Consider the following 19,500-nt stretch of genomic DNA (forward strand, 5'->3'; position numbering starts at 1 on the left):
ATTACAAGCAGTGGGAAATGTAGCCTTACCCAGTTATGAGGACTCGGGTTTGGGTGGTCTGGCCTTGTAACATGGTCTAAGCTGACAGGCTCTGCAGAGAATCCATGTGACCATGAACTTCCAAAGTTGCTGTATTCTAGCAATTGTCCATATTTAACTTTCAGCTTTTTTTTGGAGTCAAAACTATTTAGAAATATAATCATACTTTATTTTTCTAAAAAAATTGAGTCAAAACACGAAAAATTTATATTATTTATGTAAATGTAATATTTCTCTATTTAAAACCTGAAAACTAATTTTCTTAATTTTTAGATTTATATTTACATTGAGTTTGAAAAACACATTTTAAAAATTATCTAAAGTTTTTTTTTTTTTTTTTTTTACAAAATTCTCCTCTTTTTTCAAATAAAAAGAAACAATACAATTTTTTTCTCTTTTATATACAAGAACCTTTTAGCAATGTAGAAAATTAAAATTATTTTTTTATATTTTCATATTTAATTAATGTTATAAATTTAGGTTTTATTATAAATATAATATAATTTTCTAGTCAACAATATAACTTTTTCTTGATAATTTTTAATTTAAATAAAATAAAATAAATATTTTATGATTAGAATGACACTAATAAAAGATATTAATATAACTGTTCGAAATTAAGGTTTAATTTAGTTATAATCTTAACATATTTCTTATTTTCTTTTCAGTGGAAAAATACGTCTTCTTTTTCAACAAGTAAACACTATTTTCAATTTTTCATTGGAAAAGGAAAAGAAAAATGGGAAGGAGAAGGGAAATAGTTTTATGTTACTCACACACCATTAGCTCCATCATCAGTTTCCATTATCTTGATGGAATATGTGATGTTGGTAATGGCATCTTCTAGCAAATGTACTTACAGCATAAAAAAAACACAAACAATAAAAAATAAAATAAAATAAAAAAACCAGAGAGAGAGAGAGAGAGAGAAATAGTGAGAAAGCTTGACAGTATGCATTGCAATTTTGATGAGAATTGGGTCTAGCTGCAACAACCCATGGCCTTCAACCAAATTTTTTTTTCTATACAGAAACCAAAATCTCTACCAAAATTTCAATTTGACACCATAAAAATCAGCAATACCAGTTATGATTGATAAACAATACGCATAAGCAAGCAAGATAACTAGGGCTGAGAGCGATGGGGTAAACAGAGTATCCACATACAAGTTTACCAGTCCAGTAAGCAAGTTTGCCTGCAATGTACGAAAGAAAACTCAGCAAATCATTCATGCAAGCTCGCCTGGGAGGGAGGATTAAATTGAAAGCTTTTCAGAACATCAAATTCAGTTCAGAATCCTTCATTTACCAGAAGAAATGTGCCCAGCAGATTCCGGTTCAACGCTTCTTCAAGTGCTGACATTTTACTTCCAGCAGTGAAATCAGAAAGCATTAGTATCGCTAAAACCTGAAGAATAATAGAAGCTTTCAGCTGGCATAAGAGGGAATAGGAAAGAGCAACACCACTGTAGTACAGACTAAATTGGGTTTTGTGGCATGCGGTATTTGACATTATGTAAGAACCCATGGATTGGGAGGTTGAGGGACTTGGTGGGGGCATACTAAGTTGTTGAGCCGCATCAAATAATAACAACAAACAAACGAATGAATCTCTCTTTTAACCAGGAAAAAAAATCATTTCTGCAAACAATGCTTGAAATTGCATCACGAAACCTAAACTAACAATTACGTGAAATCAGTGTCGCATTGAATCTCAAATACGGTTAAAACAGGAAGAATATGGGAAGCACCTGAAGGTTTTGAGCCAATACCAGAGTAACATAAGCCAGATTGCACTGCAAAATGAGTTTTTATGGGTTTTCATCAGCAATGTTACCAAAACAATTTCACTCATTAGTTAATCAAACAGAGCACCACATCCTACCATCCTACGTGAAACTCTTTCAACATGCCTGTCTAAAAGAACAGTTACTAACCTGCAATACAATCAGCAGAGGGAAATAAGTTGGAGACTTTAGAATAATCAATTTTTATTTGAACGTATGCTGACAATAAAAAAAATATTTTGCCACAGTAGACCATACCAAAACACCAGGGAAATAAATGAGACCCGGACCCTTGCCCACTTAATGGTTCTCAATGCAGTAGTGGGACGATTTCCAAAGAATAGATAATAACCCAATTGGACACCAACAAGGTACAGACCCCAATACCCTGAGAACGATAACAAATTATCATTTTGAAAACTCTAGTCAGAAATAGCAACAAGAAAACTACACTAAAAGCATATGCTGATTGGTAGATAATAAACTATCTTTTAGTCTTTGGATGATACAACAACTTTTTCAATTATTGTAATTGAGTAGTATGGATATCATACAATCAACAGATCAGAGGTAAGACTAAGTTCTTAGCAGTCCCCCCCTCCCTCTCCTCTTTTAGCCCCTATGTTCATATCCAAAAGGCTATCCACAACCTATCATAGTTTTGGTCAATTGTACCCAAAATTTCAAAAATGTGCCTAGATACACCAATTGAAGACAATTCCAATTTAAGATCACATGCAAGACATGTGAATTCAACTTACCATACCGTTTTTTCTCTCTTTTTAACATCATTTATCAGTTGATTTATTTTAGAATTAAAGGCATGTTATCAGTAAGGGGGGTGGACCGACCCAAATTTAAGCAATTCTGGATGCAGTTGACCAAAATCAAAATACAGGGCGTGAATTGACTTTTTGATGCATATAGGGGGGTATTTTCTAATGGTTTAAAAGTAAAGATTTGAGTTGGTGCTGACAAGATCAAAACTCATGGAAGAATTAAGAGGCATAACCGGAGACATAAATGCAGCTTATCATTCCTAAAATGAACAGGTATTAACTACATCATAAAGCTCAATAGAGAAAATTATACATTAGAGAAGAACTGGATAGCATAAGTACAAATTAAAGAATATTACTCTGCTACAAACATTACTTTAAATACCATAAATCATTAAATGATCAGCTCAGATGATATTATCCTTACCTAGTATACTAAATATCCCCTCCTTATTTTTGCTCAAGATATCTGTACCCCTTTCATCAGAAAGGAGGTACACATTTAATCCATGACTCAACCAATATTGAAAACCTGAAGAATCGAAGTTAAAAAGGCTAATAAAAAAATCTTCAGTGAACCCAATTAATGCATATCCAGGAAAAAAATTTACCAATGAGAATTGCTACACCAAAAATTCCTGAATATTGTGGCGGAATGTTAATTATGGATGTAAGGATTGATACAGCTGCTAGAGTGAAAAAGAAATTCCAGTGTACTCCATATTCCCCTGTATGAACCTGCATAAAAAGAAATAAATAAGACATATTTCTTACAATAACAATAATAACATGACAAGACATGAATCTTTTGAAAAGCAATATAAAGCATGACATGCAATAACATATTATGTGAAAAAGAGAACAAAGCTTTGTTACTGCTTAACTGTACTAAAATTCTGTATTTCAGCAAGGAAATTCTACATGAACCCACGTCTATAATTAAAGGTTTACCAACACTGATTTCACCAGTGTCTAATGAGAATTGAAGCAGCATTGAAACACACATAACAACTAGCTTTGATCTATTGTTCCCTTCTAGTGAATAAGGGAAAGGTCAGGGCATAGAAACTTGTACCAGTACAAATAGAAGTCCACTAGATCTCCAATATATCTATGATCCAGGAAGGAATTACATATTTTTGTACAATGGATTAGTTGATATATGAAAGGTTTAAAAATGTAACATGGTAAGCTTGTTCAAGTAGAGATCAATTCATCATTTTTTTCAAAGATAAGACATACCAAAGCAGGGCCAACACATAGAATACTTGTGAGGAGACCATCCCCCCCCAAAAAAAAAAAAAAAAAAACAACTAATTCATCAACCCTCCACCTCTGTCGAAGGATATTTGGAAAGAGTTTTGATAATCAATGTGCTACCTTTTCATTTTCAGTTTGAGCTATAGTTTCAAAGAGCTGAAGTTAATTATATGCACAGTGTTTCTCATTATCAGCAGCAGCTGTGTGCCTGAGCCAGTCCGCCACCATAAAAGCATTTGAGCCATGATTTCTTAGTGAAGGATAGAAGAACAAAAGCAATCAGAATGCCTTATATGAAAAAATGAAAGCATCTTTACACGCAGTTAGAAAACAGCATTCCTAGACCAATAAGATAAGCAAATATAATCCACCTGATAGTCTACACTTCTTGTAGTAAGAAGCCGAGCAAACCCTAGCAGTAGCAGAGGGCTCGTGGATTGGACGGCAGCCTTCCAATTCCTAAATAGCATCAGCAAACAAAAAATAAACCACTGTCACCCCCATTATTAATGTACAGTACATAAGAATGACAGAGAACAAGAAAGAAAAGATGTGATTTTAAAACAAGTTCAAGAATATATCATCAACATAAAAAATGTAATGAATGAAAGAATTCAAAATATAAACAGATTATAAAAAAAGAACTTGTCGCATCACACAAACTGGCCAATAGCAATTTGTTATATTTACTAATTACAGAAATGCCAATCTTGCCATAAATCCATCTATGTCTGGACTGCTTTAAATCAAATAGGGAAACCTAGGATAATAATGTAACTCCCTGGCACAAGTAGAAAACAAAGGGATGAGAGAGAAGAGAATACAACACTCTAGCGTAACATAAAACTTCCAGGGCATTATTCCTTGAAGATGATCCATCAGAAATCATAGTAAGCTTTCAATTGTGGCACACAAGAGCACCATAAGGAGCTAATATGCTTTTCATTCTTCACCACCTTGAAAGCATAAAACCTTGCGGTGGAGTAAACATTGAGACTCAAGCTCACTCTAAATTCAAGCAAGACTTAGGATGGGGCAGCAAGAACCAATGAATTTGATCAAGCCATCAGCTAGACCTAACACACAATTCATTACAAATTACTCGATTAAAAACTTATTAGCATACCATTATAAGGGTGTGTTTGGTTTTGAGTTAGAGGGGGTTAAATGTTAAAGGATTAACATTTATCCCCTTATAACCTTGTTTAAAAGTTTTTATGGGGATAGGGGAAAGGTTTAGGAGGGTTAACACTTAAAGACCTGTTTGGGAGTACGGTAGAAGTTGCTTTTCAAAGTGCTTTCGCTTGAAAATATATTAAAATAATGTTTTTTCATTTTTAAAACTCATTTTTTACATCACCACATCAAAACGATCCAAAAACACAAAAAAAAATAATTTGAAGCTAAAAAAGTATTTCAAAATTTTTTAAAAGCATGGTTGGACCGCAATGCCAAACAGGACTTTAATCTCCAAATAGGGTTTAAATGTTAACCAATAAGGGTGGGGTAACAAAATTTTGGAGAGGGCAAAGAATTTTTAAGTTTGTGCTTTTTTTTCAAATTCAAATTCCGATCTCTTTTTTATACACAACTAACAAATGGGTCCCACCATTTTATAGTATTTTTTATTATATTAATTTTAATTTTGATTTGAAAATGATTGGATCCCACCATTACAAATAATTCTTACACCTACCAGACATCCTTAATACTTTACCCTTTAACCATTTTTTTACACCCTTAACACTTAACCCTTTAACATTTAGAACCAATTTTTAACCCCAAACCAAACACAACCAAATAGTAAGTCTCCAAAACTTGAAAGCAGCTGATTGAATCCCTACTTGAGAGAGCTGATTTTTATCATTTTCTTTTCTCTAAATATTCTCTTCCATTGGCCTTTCAGTATATCTCTATCAATTTGTTATATTGACATCTTTGAAGTTGAGGTGAACTTGTCTCTAAAACTAACAGGCAAACTAAATAAAGTAAACTCCCGCACTATAAACCTATATAAATGCATGTCTCCATCTAACTAATGGCAATTAAGGATCTGTAGCTGTAAAATGCTACCAGCCTAGAGAGCCTTGCTCCTATTCTATGACAACCATCAAAAACTGCTGATGGTTGATCAGTGATCAATCCTTTTTATCTAAATTATTCTTCAATTCCACTATTAGCTCTGCAAGTGATCTTTAAGCTTTCCTTTTTGAGCAATTTATAATTATGTCTCTTGATTGCTACTAGGTAGATAAAATAGATAAGAGGAAAGAAGCACCACTCACTTTTTACAAATTGTTAAAGTGTGGAAAAATACAAAAAACTTTTATATTGTTAAGCCAAAGCCAGCAAGTACAGAACTTCAAAGCAATGAAAGACTCACACTAATGAGACACTCCGTGCTTGCCGTGAAACTAGTGCATTCGCAAGAATAAAGGAGCCCACCCCGAGATCCATCTGATATAATCACAGAAATAAAAATTTGGGTGCTGACCAGAGCAATGAAATTTACAAAGGGAGGAGAGAGTATAGTGCTTCTTGGTATACAGCTAAATCTCAACTGAACACAAAAAATACAACTTAAAAGTTCTAAAGTCAGAGCACAGCTGCTAATCTTGACACCAGAAACTCTTCATAACAACAATTTGACAGGGGACATTATTTGTAAAACCAATTTAGTCTAAAACTAGTGCATCCTTGAATGCTATGAAAATTTTTTGTGTGGTGTTAGTTATGGTTCAGTTTGATGTGGACAAAATTGCAAAGACTGATGAAGTGGTTTCAGTATAAACTGGGGCTAAAATTGAATATTAAATGCCAAGGTTAAGCCACAATTGAGCTATAATAACTAAGAATTCCACCCTCAGCAATTATAGATGATGAATAAAACTCAATTAAGAAATAACTTTTCACATAATTAGAGTGGGTTGAAAAATCAATTCAAAGTTAAATACCATAGGATTCAAGGATATCGATAATTAATTAATTAATTAATTGCCGCGCTAAGGAAACAAGGACATATAAATTGCTCTCTCAAACATCGGTGAGCAGAAGTAGCAAGACAAATAAAGCCAAGAATAGCAATCATAACCCAGCTGAAAACAAGAGCAAGGAAAAGAAGCACTAAATACCCAGACACAGCTTGAAAATCTTACCAAACCAGTACCGTAGGTCTCAGTCTTGGCATGTCTTCTTGGAAAAATTTTGAAGTCAACAGCCAAGATACACAAGAACGTTATGGTCATCTGCAGTAATCAAAATCTCATATGTCCCAAAATTAAAAATAAAACAAAACAAGTGTCCATCCAAAATTAGTGTCTACATAAAAGCAATGGAAATGTAAAGTTAGATTTAGTACCACAAGAACCCTGTACGAGGAAACATTTGTCCTAAGAGAGAGTGACCCTCCTGAATAATTCGAAGCATCAACCCTTCATCAAAGTTCAAATAATTGACAGTCAACATGTTACTAATTAGAGGATTAATAATGCAGCACTTAAAAACGAGCATTCCATAACCCCGGAAAACAAAAGAACATAACAAAAAGTGAAAAAAATAATAATGTGTGTGTGTGTATGACTTACTAGTTCTACCTTTTAGCTGCTACAACAGAGAAAACCAATACCATCATTGGGATCGCAAATATATAAACCCAATCTGCTAGAACCTATCATCAGTAACCAATCTACGATTCAATATAAAGCTCATTGATTTTTTTTTAAAGAAAATAAAAACTAAATATTAAAAGCGAATATAGCAATCTCTTGATTGAGAAAACTTACAGTGAAAATTAAAAGCATAGGAAGAACAGTGAAGAGAAAATCCACGGTCAGAGTAGCCATGTAATTTCCCAGTTTCTTAGAACCCAAAACGGCATTGTCATGGTCGTTTTTCTTCGTTGGTGTCACTGTAGCATCAGAGATAAACGAAATTAGTTTTTGATAAATAAATAAATAAATCGCAAATGTGAGGAGTGAAATGATCACCGCTCTGGTAGCTGGAGAAGATTGAGTGTCGCAAAACAAAGAGAAGCTGCGATGAGAAAAAGAGAAATTAGGAGGGAGGGAGAGAAGAGGAGTGAATGATGGGAGAGTATGTTACATACAGGGACAACAGTGGACATTACGGCGATTTCGAGCATGGAAGATCCACTCAAATTGCTTACGAATCTGATCATTGAGAAAATTGTGAATTTTGAATATCATTAGAGAAAACGAGAAAAGGGATAGAGAAGAGAGAGAGAGAGGTGTTACTGTTCTTTGAGATGCTTGTTGGGATTGAGAGAACCATCCATGATTTGGGAGAATTCAAGTTGTTTGTTAATAATAATAAGATGTGCTTCAGAAAGAGCAAAGTCAAATCTGCAGTGTTTTACGAGAGGGCTTCGGATTTTAGGAGAGCGCGAATGGGTTGCAAATTACAACCTTAAGGGTGCTGATTTCGTTAAGGAATCTTATCAAAATGTGGTTTTCAATTTACGGAGCTGTAATTACGAACTTACAGAACTTTCTATTTATCTCTCCGACATTTTGTTCGCCATTGACGATAATGGTAGGAAGCTTGATTTAAAATTAAAGAAAGAAAAGGAAGGGAAATTAAGATAAAGAAGTTTGTTAAAATTACATATTTTTTCCATAGGGGTTGGTCAGCTTGTACCATCTCTCTTCCTTTTTTTCCCTAAAGAAATTAATTTTTTTAAAAAAAATTAATAGGCTCAGCCTTTAGATCAATAAACATTGCATCGTATATTGGAATAATATAACATTATTTTTCTCTTCTAAAATAAATAATGAACTATTTATTAAAGATAATATGATTTTTTAATGGTTTTTTGGTTATTTTTAGATTAATAGAAAATAAACTAGTCTTTTTCTTTTTTAAAAAAATATAATAAAATAATAAAATTATCTTTATAAGCAAAATTTATTTAACAAGAAACCATGAGTTTTTTTTTTGTTTTTTTTTATTTTTTCAAACATAATAAAATAATTAAATTACTCTTAAAAGTCAAGTTTTTTAAACAAACATTCAAAGCTTTTTCATAGTTTCATCCTTTTTTTTTGTTATAATTAAATTGATTAAAGGGTAATTTGATATTTTAACAAATATAAAATATTATTTAAGAAACAAAAGTAATGCATAAGGCATCTCCGACAACTAAACATTGTTTTTTGCAATGGTATTGATATTTTAAAAAATATAAAATATTATTTAAGAAACAAAAGTGATGCATGAGGCATCTCCGACAACTAAACATTGTATTTTGCAATGGTATTGGAAGCGTCTTAACATCTTTTTTAAAGTGATCAGGTATATATACACAACAAAGCATTTATTAAACTTCGGTGAATTTTTTTTCTTTTCCCCCTCTTTTATCTCTTCTCATCTCGGGTTCGTATCTACCCTTTTAAAAATTAAATATGTTCTATCAATTTGTATTTATATTAATTTTTATTTTTATTTTTTTATTACTATTTGTTTTGCTTTTAATGTTTTTTAAAGTTTATTTTATTTTTTAACTTCATTCATCAACATTTAATTTCATTTAAATTTTTTTCATTCAATTTGATTTTCATTCATTTAATTGTTATTTTATGTTTTTTAAAATCATTTTCTTGATTTATTTTATTCTTCAATTCCATCCCTCGTTGTTTTATTCATTGAACTTTTATATCAAATATGATCATCATTCTTTTAATTGCTATTTATTTTGTATTTTAATTCTTTTTTTATTGATTTTTTTTCTCAATTTCATCTCTTGATATTTGGATAATTGAGATTTTTTCTTCATAATTTTTCATATTTGCTTTCTTTAAGGTAATCTCGGTCTCATGACTTGGGTCACGGGTTTCAAAGATTAGCCAATTTGATTTTGGTTTTTTTAAAATTAATTTTTTTTCCAATTTCAACCTTTTTTTGTATAAGGTTATCATAATCTCGTGTCTAGGATAGTAAATTAATTGAGTTAACCCGAGTTTACTCATGTTTTTTTTAATTTGATTTTTTTCTCAATTTTGTCTTTCATTATTTAGTTTGCTTGAGAGTAGACCATCATTGTTTTATTCAATTATTTTGTATAGGCTTATCTTGATCTCACAACTAGACCATGAATTTAGCATGCTAACTCGAGTTAGGTTTTTTTTTGTTTTTTTCAAAAGGTTTTTTACTGTTTGATTTGCTAGTGATTAAGCGTCATATTTTTTAGTTCTCCACTTTACATGGTTATGTCAATCTCATTTAATTTTTATTTTTATTATCAAATAAAATTGCTAAGACTTTTTAAGTATATTTAGAAAGTATCTATTTATAGTATTTGCAAGCATTTATTTTTATTATTAGTTATTGTTATTTTTTTATTGTTAATTTGTTTTTATAACTTTATTATTAAATTAATCAAATTTATTCAAATTAATAATCCAGATCTCATAGTTTTTTTATTTTAAAAAAAACTTTATCATTGTTTGAATAATTTTTTTATTAAAACAAATTGACCTAAATTACAACTTAGCGTGAATTACCTAAGTTATTAAATAACAAAGACGGGCACGTGATATCTTGTCCTAGTAAAAAAAAAGTTTATATATATAAACAGAGATGGGATGTATTCTAGTGGGACCCGTTTATGAGCCATCTTTTGCTTATTGTTATAAAAATTATTTTCTAGTAAGCTGGAATTATTGTACTTTCGTGACTACGGTAGAAATTATTTTTTAAATTAGTTTTTATTTAAAAATATATTGAAATAATATTTTTTATTTTTAAAATTTTTTTACTGTTCATAAAATAAAAAGACATTTTAATATTTTTATAAAGGCATTTTAATATTTTGACTGTTCATAAAATAAAAAGACTTTATTACCCCCATCTACCGAGCTAAATGTTAACTGTTTAGTAAAGTTACAGTGCACAGTAAAAGGAAAATGATGCTACAGCGAAGACAGTGTTTAGCCCCTCTTTACCTGTAGTATTCTTGTTGTCTTTAGTCCATTCTCTACAGTATCAAGAAAAATCAGTGAAACTTAGCCCAAACTGCTCAAAGCTTTATAAGCTTATTTTAGAGTGTGGTTATGATTGTTTTTTAAATAATTTTTTATATTAAAAATATATATGAATAATAATTTTTTATTTTTTAAAAATTATTTTTATATCAACATATTAAAATAATTTTTAAAATATTAAAAATATATTAATTTAAAATTAATAAAATATAAAAAAAAATTAAATTTTTTTTAAAATAATTTTAAAATATAAAAACAAATAAACCACGATATAAATACAACATAACTAGAAAGCACAGAAAGCATGAACCTGGACAGTACAAGAAGCTACTGTGAAGCTAGACAGGCAACCTCTTTTTTTTTATGGAATGACCTAGACAGACAGTGAACATAGACAGTAAATAAGGAAAGATCCAATGAGCCTTTTGTTGATGACTTAGGAATTGATGGTTAACCATGTTTCAGAAAAGATACACTGCAAAACGGTGCGAAGAACTAAAGAAACAGGCTCCTGGTCCTTGGTAAATCAGAAACTGTTCTTGACATTTTCCATGCAACGAACTCAGTCACTGTTGATATTCTTAGAAAACAAAGTTGCTCATGTATAAATGCAAACTACAACGACCACGCTGTACCTAGAATTGTGCTTTACTTGTTGATCCTATACACATTCTATGAATTCAACCATGGCATCTTTTTTTTTTTTTTTTTTAGTTTAACGTGGGTGTCCGGGTCAGCTTGCACGTACCTCGACTAATCTCACGGGCCCTGGTAAGCCTCCAGTGACCATCATATAAGCAACTTATGACTCGAGCCTAAGACCACATAGAGAGCAAACCCAACCATGACATCTTTACTTGTTTAGAATAGTGCTTGGTATTGTTGTCGATGCTTATTACTCTTCTCTAATTAATGCTCGAATCAATATTATTTCAATCTTCCCCTTTTTTTAATAGAAAAATACCTTTCTAATTACAACTTCCAAATTCTCATTTGTTAAATTAATTCCAAAGTTGGAAAAAAAAAACTAAAAAAAACACAGCTAGCTATTTCTACTTTGACCCTTCAGCCACGGCATCGTTCTTCAACTTGTGTTTTCCTTGGTTAAAATCCAAAGAAAGTCGCAGCGCAGATATGTCCACGCAACCAGACAGTTCTCATGATCATCCTTCCGACACAAAAGATATTCAATGTAAGAGAATATCAGATGAGAACAGCGACAGAATGAGGACAGCTAATTATGAGACATTAATGGTAAGAGCATCACGTGAAAGCACTCATTTGCCGGTTGCTAAAGGAGAGAGGCCTGAAGTAGGGCATACTTTCAGCTGGGCGGAGAAATATCAGCCCAAGGCTTTGAAGGACTTCATCTGTCACAGGGAGAAGGCTGAATCCAATCGGAGTACGGTATGCTCTTATGTACATTTACATGATTTTTTTTTGTTTGGGTGAGAAGTACACAAGGCCATTTTCAATTTAGGTTACTTGGTCCGGTCCCTTGCAGTACGGAAGTGGGTTCTCATGAAAGAAAATTTGTCTTTTTTATGTTTTAAGGCTGTTTGCGACTGTGTGCAACCGTGTTTCATGATTTTTTTAATTGTTTTTTATTTTAAATTAATTTTTTATATATTTTTTGAATTCTTTTTGAAATACGCAAGAAGGCAGCTGAGGCAACCGTTGCTCCTATTACGATAATGCTTCCGCGATAATGGAACTGTGATTTTTGCTAGGGAGTTAATTTGGGTTTTTTGATGACTGTCGTCGACCAACTTTGTAAACGTACATAGTTTTTTTACACTAAATGGGCTTTTTGGTGAATTCTTAGGCATGCAATGGACATTATAATCATTGTTTATTTGAAGGACCTCCAGGGGTAGGAAAGAGAACGATGGCTCTAGCAATGCTTAGAGAGTGTGCTGGAATGGATATAAATGAGGTACTTCAGTGATTTCCTTGTTCTTGTATTAATTTTCCCTTGGTGTTTAAGGCCTTTTAATGGTTGCTTACCTTCTTTTTACAGACAAAGGAGGAAATCAGAGAATTCGATCCGGTAAGCACTGTTAAATGTGCATCTTGGTTGTCTTCAATTCTAGTTTTGTCGTTTATGAGATGCTATTTTCTTACATCTATTTTATAAATCCTAGGTTTAAATGTGGTTGGTTGAACTCTGTTTTAATTTCTGTTCGTGTGGTTTTTTATTTTAAAAATGTTCTTAAAAAATTAAAAACATAATTTTTTTACTATAGATTAATTATTTTTTTATAATTTTTAGATTGTTTTGATCATTTTGATACTCTAATGTTTTTAAAAAATAAAAAAAATATTATTTCAATATATTTCTAAATAAAAAACACTTTAAAAAATAACCGTTACTACAATATCAAAAAATTATAAATGTGCTGTCTTGGTTCATCAATGTTCTAGCTTTAAGAATCTTCCCCCTCGTTTCTTCAAAATGCACCCTCAGCTACCCTGAATTTCGTAATTATGTTATCTCAGAGTGGAAGCGGGCCAATTTCTAACATTCCTGTCAATTGGTTATAGTTTTCATCTATAAAAAAAATAAAACGATATTAACATTCATGTAAAGAACATCAATTATTGTAAACGAGGCAGAGCGTCTCTCTAAGGATTGCCCAACTCAGAATCAAAAGCTTCCTACAGACTTATAGAGGGCACTGCAAAGTCATCTTCTGCTGCTATGATATTTCCAGGCTCCACGATCTCAGTCCCCTCTGCATGGTTATTCCACTCCTTCCACCTTCAGATGAACAGGTAAATGTTTGCTTCAGATTTCCTTGAGATAAAATCTCAATTCTTCAACATTTGATAGTTCCACTGCCTTTTCTCTTTTCGGTCGAGGACTGTGATTTGTTCCTTCTGTTCTTTAGATTGTTGAAGTATTGCATTTCATTGCTAACAAACAAGACATTGAATTACCTGACCAGTTAGCCAACAGCATAGCAGAGAAGTCCAAACGTTGCCTTCAGCAAGCCATTCGTTCATTTGAGGCCACCTGGCATTCGAAGTACGCAAGACTAAGCCCGCAGTTGCCTGCATTTATCCTTAATCAACTAATTATAAACACAACACAAGTCAACAAATGAATATATGCTTGCTCCTTTTGTTTTCTTACTCTGTCTAGCTTTGACATATTTCCTGCGTGTTACAGTTATCCCTTCAAAGAAGACCAACTGGTTTTGACTGGCTGGGACAAAGAAATTGCAGACATTGCTACAAGTATAATTGAAGAGCAAAGCTCTAAACGGTTAGGAGCTTTTGCAGTGATAGGATCATTTAAATCAAAGACTATAGTGACTAGAACTTTTGAGACATGAAGGGAATCTCGGTCAAAGCCAATTTGTCCAATCGAACCTTCTGTTAATACTCATGAAGAGAAAATGTATTTGGAAGATGAGGATATAACTAAGGAAGCATACCTGGCTTCTTGCTTCTACTCATTGATCTTTCTTCTGTATGCAGGTTGTTTCTTTCCAGACAAAAGCTTCAAATTCTGTTGCAGCACAATTTGTGTCCCCAATTTGTTTTTTTTGTAAGGCACTCTCATCAAGATGCGTTCGAATTCAAGCAATTTTCTTGATTGTTTTGCAGACATTAGTGGAAGAACTAAAGAGGCATTTGGATGACCGAATTCAAATGCAAATCGGAGTCTTTTCCCAGACATACAACGATGATGTATGAATGACAGCCGAGTAATTGAGCTAATCTTTTTAGTATGGTGCATGTCAGTGATTTCACTGTCATTTATGTGCTATCTTCATGAAGCAGAATGAAGACCTCTGTATTGGAAGAAAGAAGATGTGAAACCAAGATGAGTTATTTTGTGGGCAAATGAGAACAAGGGTTGCCGGGTTTGTGAGGATAGAAGGTGAGTAATTGAGAGCTTCTTGGTTGCTGCGTATAATTCACACGTGATATGAGTGCAGGCCCCTCACTTTCCTTCCAATATCACCCGCAAGATCATCAAATTGGATGCTAATACCTTACATTTCCAATTATAAAATTGGCTTACTCTAACAAAGTACCTCTTCTTGTCAGAATTTGTAGCTAAGTTCATGAGCTTTTACAAGCACAACGGGATAAAACAAGGTTGAACGTGAGAAAGGTGAGACAGATAGTACCTGCCTATTCAGAAAGCCGGAACATTTAAAATGCTTCTTCAGAATTTCACTCCTGAGTCTGGTGTGTTTGAATCGTACAACAGTACGAGGTCATGTCATCATGGAATAAGACCGCATTGAAACATTGTTAGTATTGACAAATAGGCACAACAAGGCAGTTCCTTTTGATTCTTCTTCTCATCATTTTCTTCTCTTTTCCATCAAGAATATTAAGCAAGGAATTCCGTGCAATTTCCTTTTTCCCATGTTTGTAAATTTGAGCACGTCCCAGTTTCACAACATCAAGCTACTTCGAATCACAATGATATTTGTAGTGTTCGCGAGGTAGCTAGGAATCATCCATCTCATCGCATCGGTTGGTCTGCCATACAAATCTTAAAGCCTTTTTGATAATCTCGGTTTGATAATTGAATGGAATGTGCAATTGATTCAAACTATATGGAGGATTTTAAAAACCTCTGGCTTAGAAGTATGATCAGGGTTAGTTACCATAACAACAAAATAAGGGACTAACCTGGCTACCCCATTCTAATACCATTAATTGGGAATATGTTCCAATCACTTAATGATCTTCAGTGCAGTCTAAAACTTTGTTGTATAGTCTTTCAGCAACGAGGAATTTGCTTCTATAGGAGAAAGCACTCATAAAATCTCAGTTTTAAAAGTTTCAACCATGTCATATTGCATAAGAGGAAATATTTAACTATATACAACAAGAGAGAAAGCTAAGTACTACCTCAATCCAAATTTAACTGGGAATCTATAAGCTCATTTCTATGCATTGTTCCGAGGTCTCGACTAGACAGAAAATGGCAAGCCGATTTTGAATAGGTTCTGTATAGTTTTTAAGACTGATCAAGAAATTTCAAATAAGGTAATCAAAATATAGTGCAAGAAAAGAAAAGAAAAGAAAGAAAGAAAGACGAGCATAATAGAAGCGTTATTCTCTTTTGATGCCCCATGGGACCACCCTGAGAACTCTCCATAGCCATCATTCATAAAGCTTTAGTAGTCCCCAAATGTAATACAACTTCCTGTTGCACAATGTCCCCTAGTAATTTTTACCTTCACATGTTCCATCAATCGCAAAGTATATCTATTCTCTTCTTCTCCAGTTACAACTATCGAGTGCCCTGTCGAGTGTGACCTGGACAATCCCAACATTTTTTTATGCTCCTCGTTTTGTCTGTCCGCATCATGAGTCGATCCTACTTCGTCATTTCCCTCTCTACCTTCCTCGCCACTATCTTCTCCAATATGAATGCTAATGGCATGCTCTAGCAACGCATTTGTTACATTAGCATCATGCACATTAATGTCCGCTCTGTGGTCTCGTATCCGAGTTTTTTCCAATGTTTCCTTGGGCAAGTCAAGATCTCTACGACAAACCGGACATGTCTTGTGAGCTTCAAGCCAAAGATCAATACATTCTTGGTGGAAAACATGGTAGCAAACCGTTAAAAGGCGCAGTAGATCATCATAAGAAAACTCTGCCAAGCAAATAGCACATTCAAGTACATATTGCTCGCGTCGATAATCTTTGACGTTTGAATACGTAAATGTTGGAAAAAATTGTATTTGTGAAGAATCAAGTCCAGGATTTTCTTTTGAACTGGCCAGGTTTACAAGTCCACGTGAATTCTGCCTGAGATGCCAATTGTGCATGATGCCTTCCATGAAACATCTGTAAAAGCATATAGAGAAGAAACCTATAAAAAAGACCACAACAAGAATTACGGTTACAAGTAGGGTTATTAGAGGAGAACCAATAGATAGAGTTGCTGAGGATGATGAAGAATTAGATGACATCGATTAGAAATTTAATTAGCCTAAATGGCTGGCCGGAGCTTGGAATTTTGCAAACCTCAGGTTTTTGCATGGATGAAGGGAAACTTAACCAAAAGAAAACGAATCTAAAAGGTGGGGAAAAAAAGAAAGAAAGAAAAGAGTATTTTTGTTTTGTTTGTTCAATGTGGTTGGGAATATTTAAGAAGGTGGCATAATTTTGAATGGTGATGTAGAGTGATCAGTTTCCTGTCCTTGGTTGTGGAGAGATTGGTTTGTTGCCCTTGACACAGAATAGATCATGGCCACTGAGCGAGTCTTTGTGAGAAGGATGGGGAGTTTTGTCTGAAAAGTAGCGATTTTGGCTCAGCTAATTTCTCTCTTTGTATTGTGACAAAACAAGGACACTTTTCTTTTTTTAGGTCTTTTGTCCTATTTTCATATAATCACCAAACTCAAAAAATCCCACTCAAACCGACCAGATTCAGATCATTTGTGCCTATCACATGAAATCACAATATGGATACACAAAAAAGATTGGATCTTGAGTGATGTTATCGCCAAACTGGTGCTTGCTTTGGTTATGTGGTTGGCAGTTTGGGGTTATGATGCAACACTATTTTGGTAAGTAAAATAAATAAAATACCCTAAAACAAAATACAATCTAGGGTTTTTTAAACACTTTGATTGCATAATGAAATGATTATATTGCTCTTAAAACTAATATCCAAAAGCTTTTTTATATTTTTATCATGATTTTTTAGATATTATCAATTTGAATAAGAGGAAATTAAGTATTTTAACAAATATAAATATAATCACAAAATAAAAGTTGTTGGTGCGTACAGTTTCTCCCGATTGTTAAACACCGCCTTCCACAACAATATTGGAAGTGTCGTGTCTTTTTCTTCATGTTGGTCAGGCGTATGTGCACGACGGAGCAACGTTTGTACTCTAGTTGACATTCTTTCTTTTCTCTCTCATGACCTCATATTTTGCGTCGGCCTTCCAAAAGTTAAATGTGCTCTATCAATTTGTGTTTGTATCGATTTTGGTTTTTTTTTTATTACTATTTGTCTTGCTTTTAACATTTTTTTAAAAAAAATTCTCAATTTTGTCCCTCAGTATTTTATTTCATATATTTTTTTTATATAATTTGATCAGCATTCATTGATTGTTATTTTTTTTTTGTCATTTTCTTGATTTTTTTTTTAATTTTATCTCTTAACATTTTTTTTCATTTAATTTTTATATCATATTTAGTTCTTAATCTTTTAATTGTTATTTTTTCATCCTTTTCTTGATTTATTTTATTTCTCAATTTAATCCTTCATTATTTTTCTTTCATTTAATTTTTATATCAGATTTGGTCTCTATTGTTTTGATTATTATTTGTTTTGTTTTTCAATTTTGGATGATTATGAATTATGCTTCATGATTTTTTTATTATTTGCCTTTTATAAGATAATCTCAGTCTTATGACCCGAGTCATGGATTTCGAAGATTAGCCATACTTTTTTAGGTCTTTTTTTAATTAATTTTTTTTATTAATTTTATCATTCAACATTAAATTTACTAGACCTTGAGTTTCGTGATTCTTTTTTCCGATTCCTTTCAATAGAGTTATCTCGATCGCAAATCTCATGTCACATGTTAGTCAACTACACTTGAGTTTACTCGAGGGTTTGTTTTCAATTTTTTTTTAAAAAACTAGTCTTTCTTGTTAATTTCTTCTTTCATCGTATAATTTGCTTAAGAGTTAGAACTTCATTTTTATATTTAACTTTTTATATTCGGTGTTATCTCAATCTTACGATAAGACCGTGAATTTTACATATTAACTCAAGTCAGGTTTTTTTTGTTCTTTTTTTATTTTTATTTTTATTTTTATTTTTTTCAATTAGTTTTTCAATATTTAGAGCTTCGAATTTCTTTTATTTTTCTCTTTAAATACCTACATGTAATTCTATGTCAGCAAAACAGTCCAAATTATTATTATTATTATAATCATGTTGTCCTACAAATAATAATTTTTTTTGGGATTCTCATGATTTTCCTCATTAAACCATGATGAATCCTTACTTGAGGATTAGTATAGAAAAAAGCTTATTCAGAGACAAAATTAGCTGCCTAGTGCAGGCAGTGGAAAAGCTTCTATTCTCCAACCACAAGGCATCTGCAATTCTGGGTACTTTCGAGTTTCCACTGTGGGGGTGACTAAAAATAATGTCCTCACCCACATATCCAGAACACTTTTGATCAAAAAACCGTACTCCAACAACAAATGGCTAATGGAAAACATATGAATCTCCACCAAAAACAATGGCCACATACAAAAGCATAAATTTTGCACAGCAAAGGTTGAGGGTAATGTCTCACAACATTGGTAGAATTCATGGTCTATGCATTTAAATATAATCTCAAAATCGACCCAGCTAATTCAGTTTCAAATTTCTGTTTACCTAGCAATTACAACCTTGTAGAGCATAAAAAACTGGGCACATCCGGATACCTAATGGATCGTGACTCTCCTTCTAGCATAGTGAGTTAAAAATGAAAACTGCTGCCCATGGTCAAATAAAAGTCGAGGCTATCACCTTTATTTGAGCCCCATTGCAATCAGTTGAGGCAAACAGATGCTTAAGCAGCCAGGGGCAATAGAGAGCAGAGTTAGACTAGAGGAGAGGCAAATTAATACCTGATGAATTTCA

The 19,500-nt window shown here is 32.7% G+C and overlaps 3 protein-coding genes across 8 annotated transcripts; 1 reads left to right on the forward strand and 2 right to left on the reverse strand.

Annotated features, from left to right (window-relative positions):
- Nucleotides 1-971: 971 nt before the first annotated feature.
- LOC118028357 (uncharacterized protein At4g17910) lies at nucleotides 972-8,430 on the reverse strand. Of its 2 annotated transcripts, none has more exons than XM_073404744.1 (16): nucleotides 8,118-8,430; nucleotides 7,991-8,033; nucleotides 7,851-7,896; nucleotides 7,647-7,771; nucleotides 7,458-7,531; nucleotides 7,223-7,295; nucleotides 7,020-7,109; nucleotides 6,248-6,321; nucleotides 4,236-4,323; nucleotides 3,216-3,342; nucleotides 3,032-3,136; nucleotides 2,084-2,213; nucleotides 1,924-1,975; nucleotides 1,790-1,834; nucleotides 1,348-1,446; nucleotides 972-1,234 (listed from the first exon to the last, which is right to left on the reverse strand). In XM_073404744.1, exons 1-16 carry the CDS (start codon nucleotides 8,156-8,158, stop codon nucleotides 1,082-1,084), a joined length of 1,365 nt encoding a protein of 454 aa, XP_073260845.1. In that variant the 5' UTR covers nucleotides 8,159-8,430; the 3' UTR covers nucleotides 972-1,081. The 2 variants fall into 2 exon arrangements, with proteins under 2 accessions (XP_073260845.1, XP_034887814.1); XM_035031923.2 differs by having other exon boundaries at nucleotides 7,970-8,033.
- A 3,608-nt stretch (nucleotides 8,431-12,038) lies between these two features.
- Nucleotides 12,039-15,488, forward strand: LOC118028356 (replication factor C subunit 3). Of its 5 annotated transcripts, none has more exons than XR_012168050.1 (8): nucleotides 12,039-12,269; nucleotides 12,688-12,798; nucleotides 12,883-12,912; nucleotides 13,527-13,637; nucleotides 13,754-13,890; nucleotides 14,035-14,558; nucleotides 14,649-14,751; nucleotides 14,922-15,488. XR_012168050.1 is itself a non-coding variant. In XM_073404861.1 (6 exons), exons 1-6 carry the CDS (start codon nucleotides 12,087-12,089, stop codon nucleotides 14,198-14,200), a joined length of 738 nt encoding a protein of 245 aa, XP_073260962.1. In that variant the 5' UTR covers nucleotides 12,039-12,086; the 3' UTR covers nucleotides 14,201-14,760. The 5 variants fall into 5 exon arrangements, 1 of the variants encoding a protein (XP_073260962.1); XR_012168049.1 differs by having other exon boundaries at nucleotides 14,652-14,751; XR_012168048.1 differs by having other exon boundaries at nucleotides 14,035-14,751.
- A 329-nt stretch (nucleotides 15,489-15,817) lies between these two features.
- On the reverse strand, nucleotides 15,818-17,172 carry LOC118028355 (RING-H2 finger protein ATL29). Its single transcript, XM_035031920.2, has one exon. The coding sequence runs from the start codon at nucleotides 16,811-16,813 to the stop codon at nucleotides 16,010-16,012; it is 804 nt and encodes a 267-aa protein (XP_034887811.1). The 5' UTR covers nucleotides 16,814-17,172; the 3' UTR covers nucleotides 15,818-16,009.
- Between the last annotated feature and the right edge of the window lie 2,328 nt (nucleotides 17,173-19,500).

Source organism: Populus alba, chromosome 15 (genome assembly GCF_005239225.2).
Source record: "Populus alba chromosome 15, ASM523922v2, whole genome shotgun sequence".
Taxonomy (NCBI): domain Eukaryota; kingdom Viridiplantae; phylum Streptophyta; class Magnoliopsida; order Malpighiales; family Salicaceae; genus Populus; species Populus alba.

Coding starts and splice junctions, on each gene's coding strand:
- LOC118028357 (XM_035031923.2), bottom strand. CDS start 8,158: ATGGATGGTTCTCTCAATCCCAACAAGCATCTCAAAGAACA. Junction 8,034..8,117: donor AACAAGCATCTCAAAGAACA/GTAACACCTCTC, acceptor CTCAATGATCAG/ATTCGTAAGCAATTTGAGTG. Junction 3,343..4,235: donor CAAGAAGTGTAGACTATCAG/GTGGATTATATT, acceptor CTTTTTATGCAG/GTTCATACAGGGGAATATGG.
- LOC118028356 (XM_073404861.1), top strand. CDS start 12,087: ATGAGGACAGCTAATTATGAGACATTAATGGTAAGAGCATCACGTGAA. Junction 12,799..12,882: donor CTGGAATGGATATAAATGAG/GTACTTCAGTGA, acceptor TTCTTTTTACAG/ACAAAGGAGGAAATCAGAGA. Junction 12,913..13,526: donor AAATCAGAGAATTCGATCCG/GTAAGCACTGTT, acceptor AGCTTCCTACAG/ACTTATAGAGGGCACTGCAA.
- LOC118028355 (XM_035031920.2), bottom strand. CDS start 16,813: ATGTCATCTAATTCTTCATCATCCTCAGCAACTCTATCTATTGGTTCT.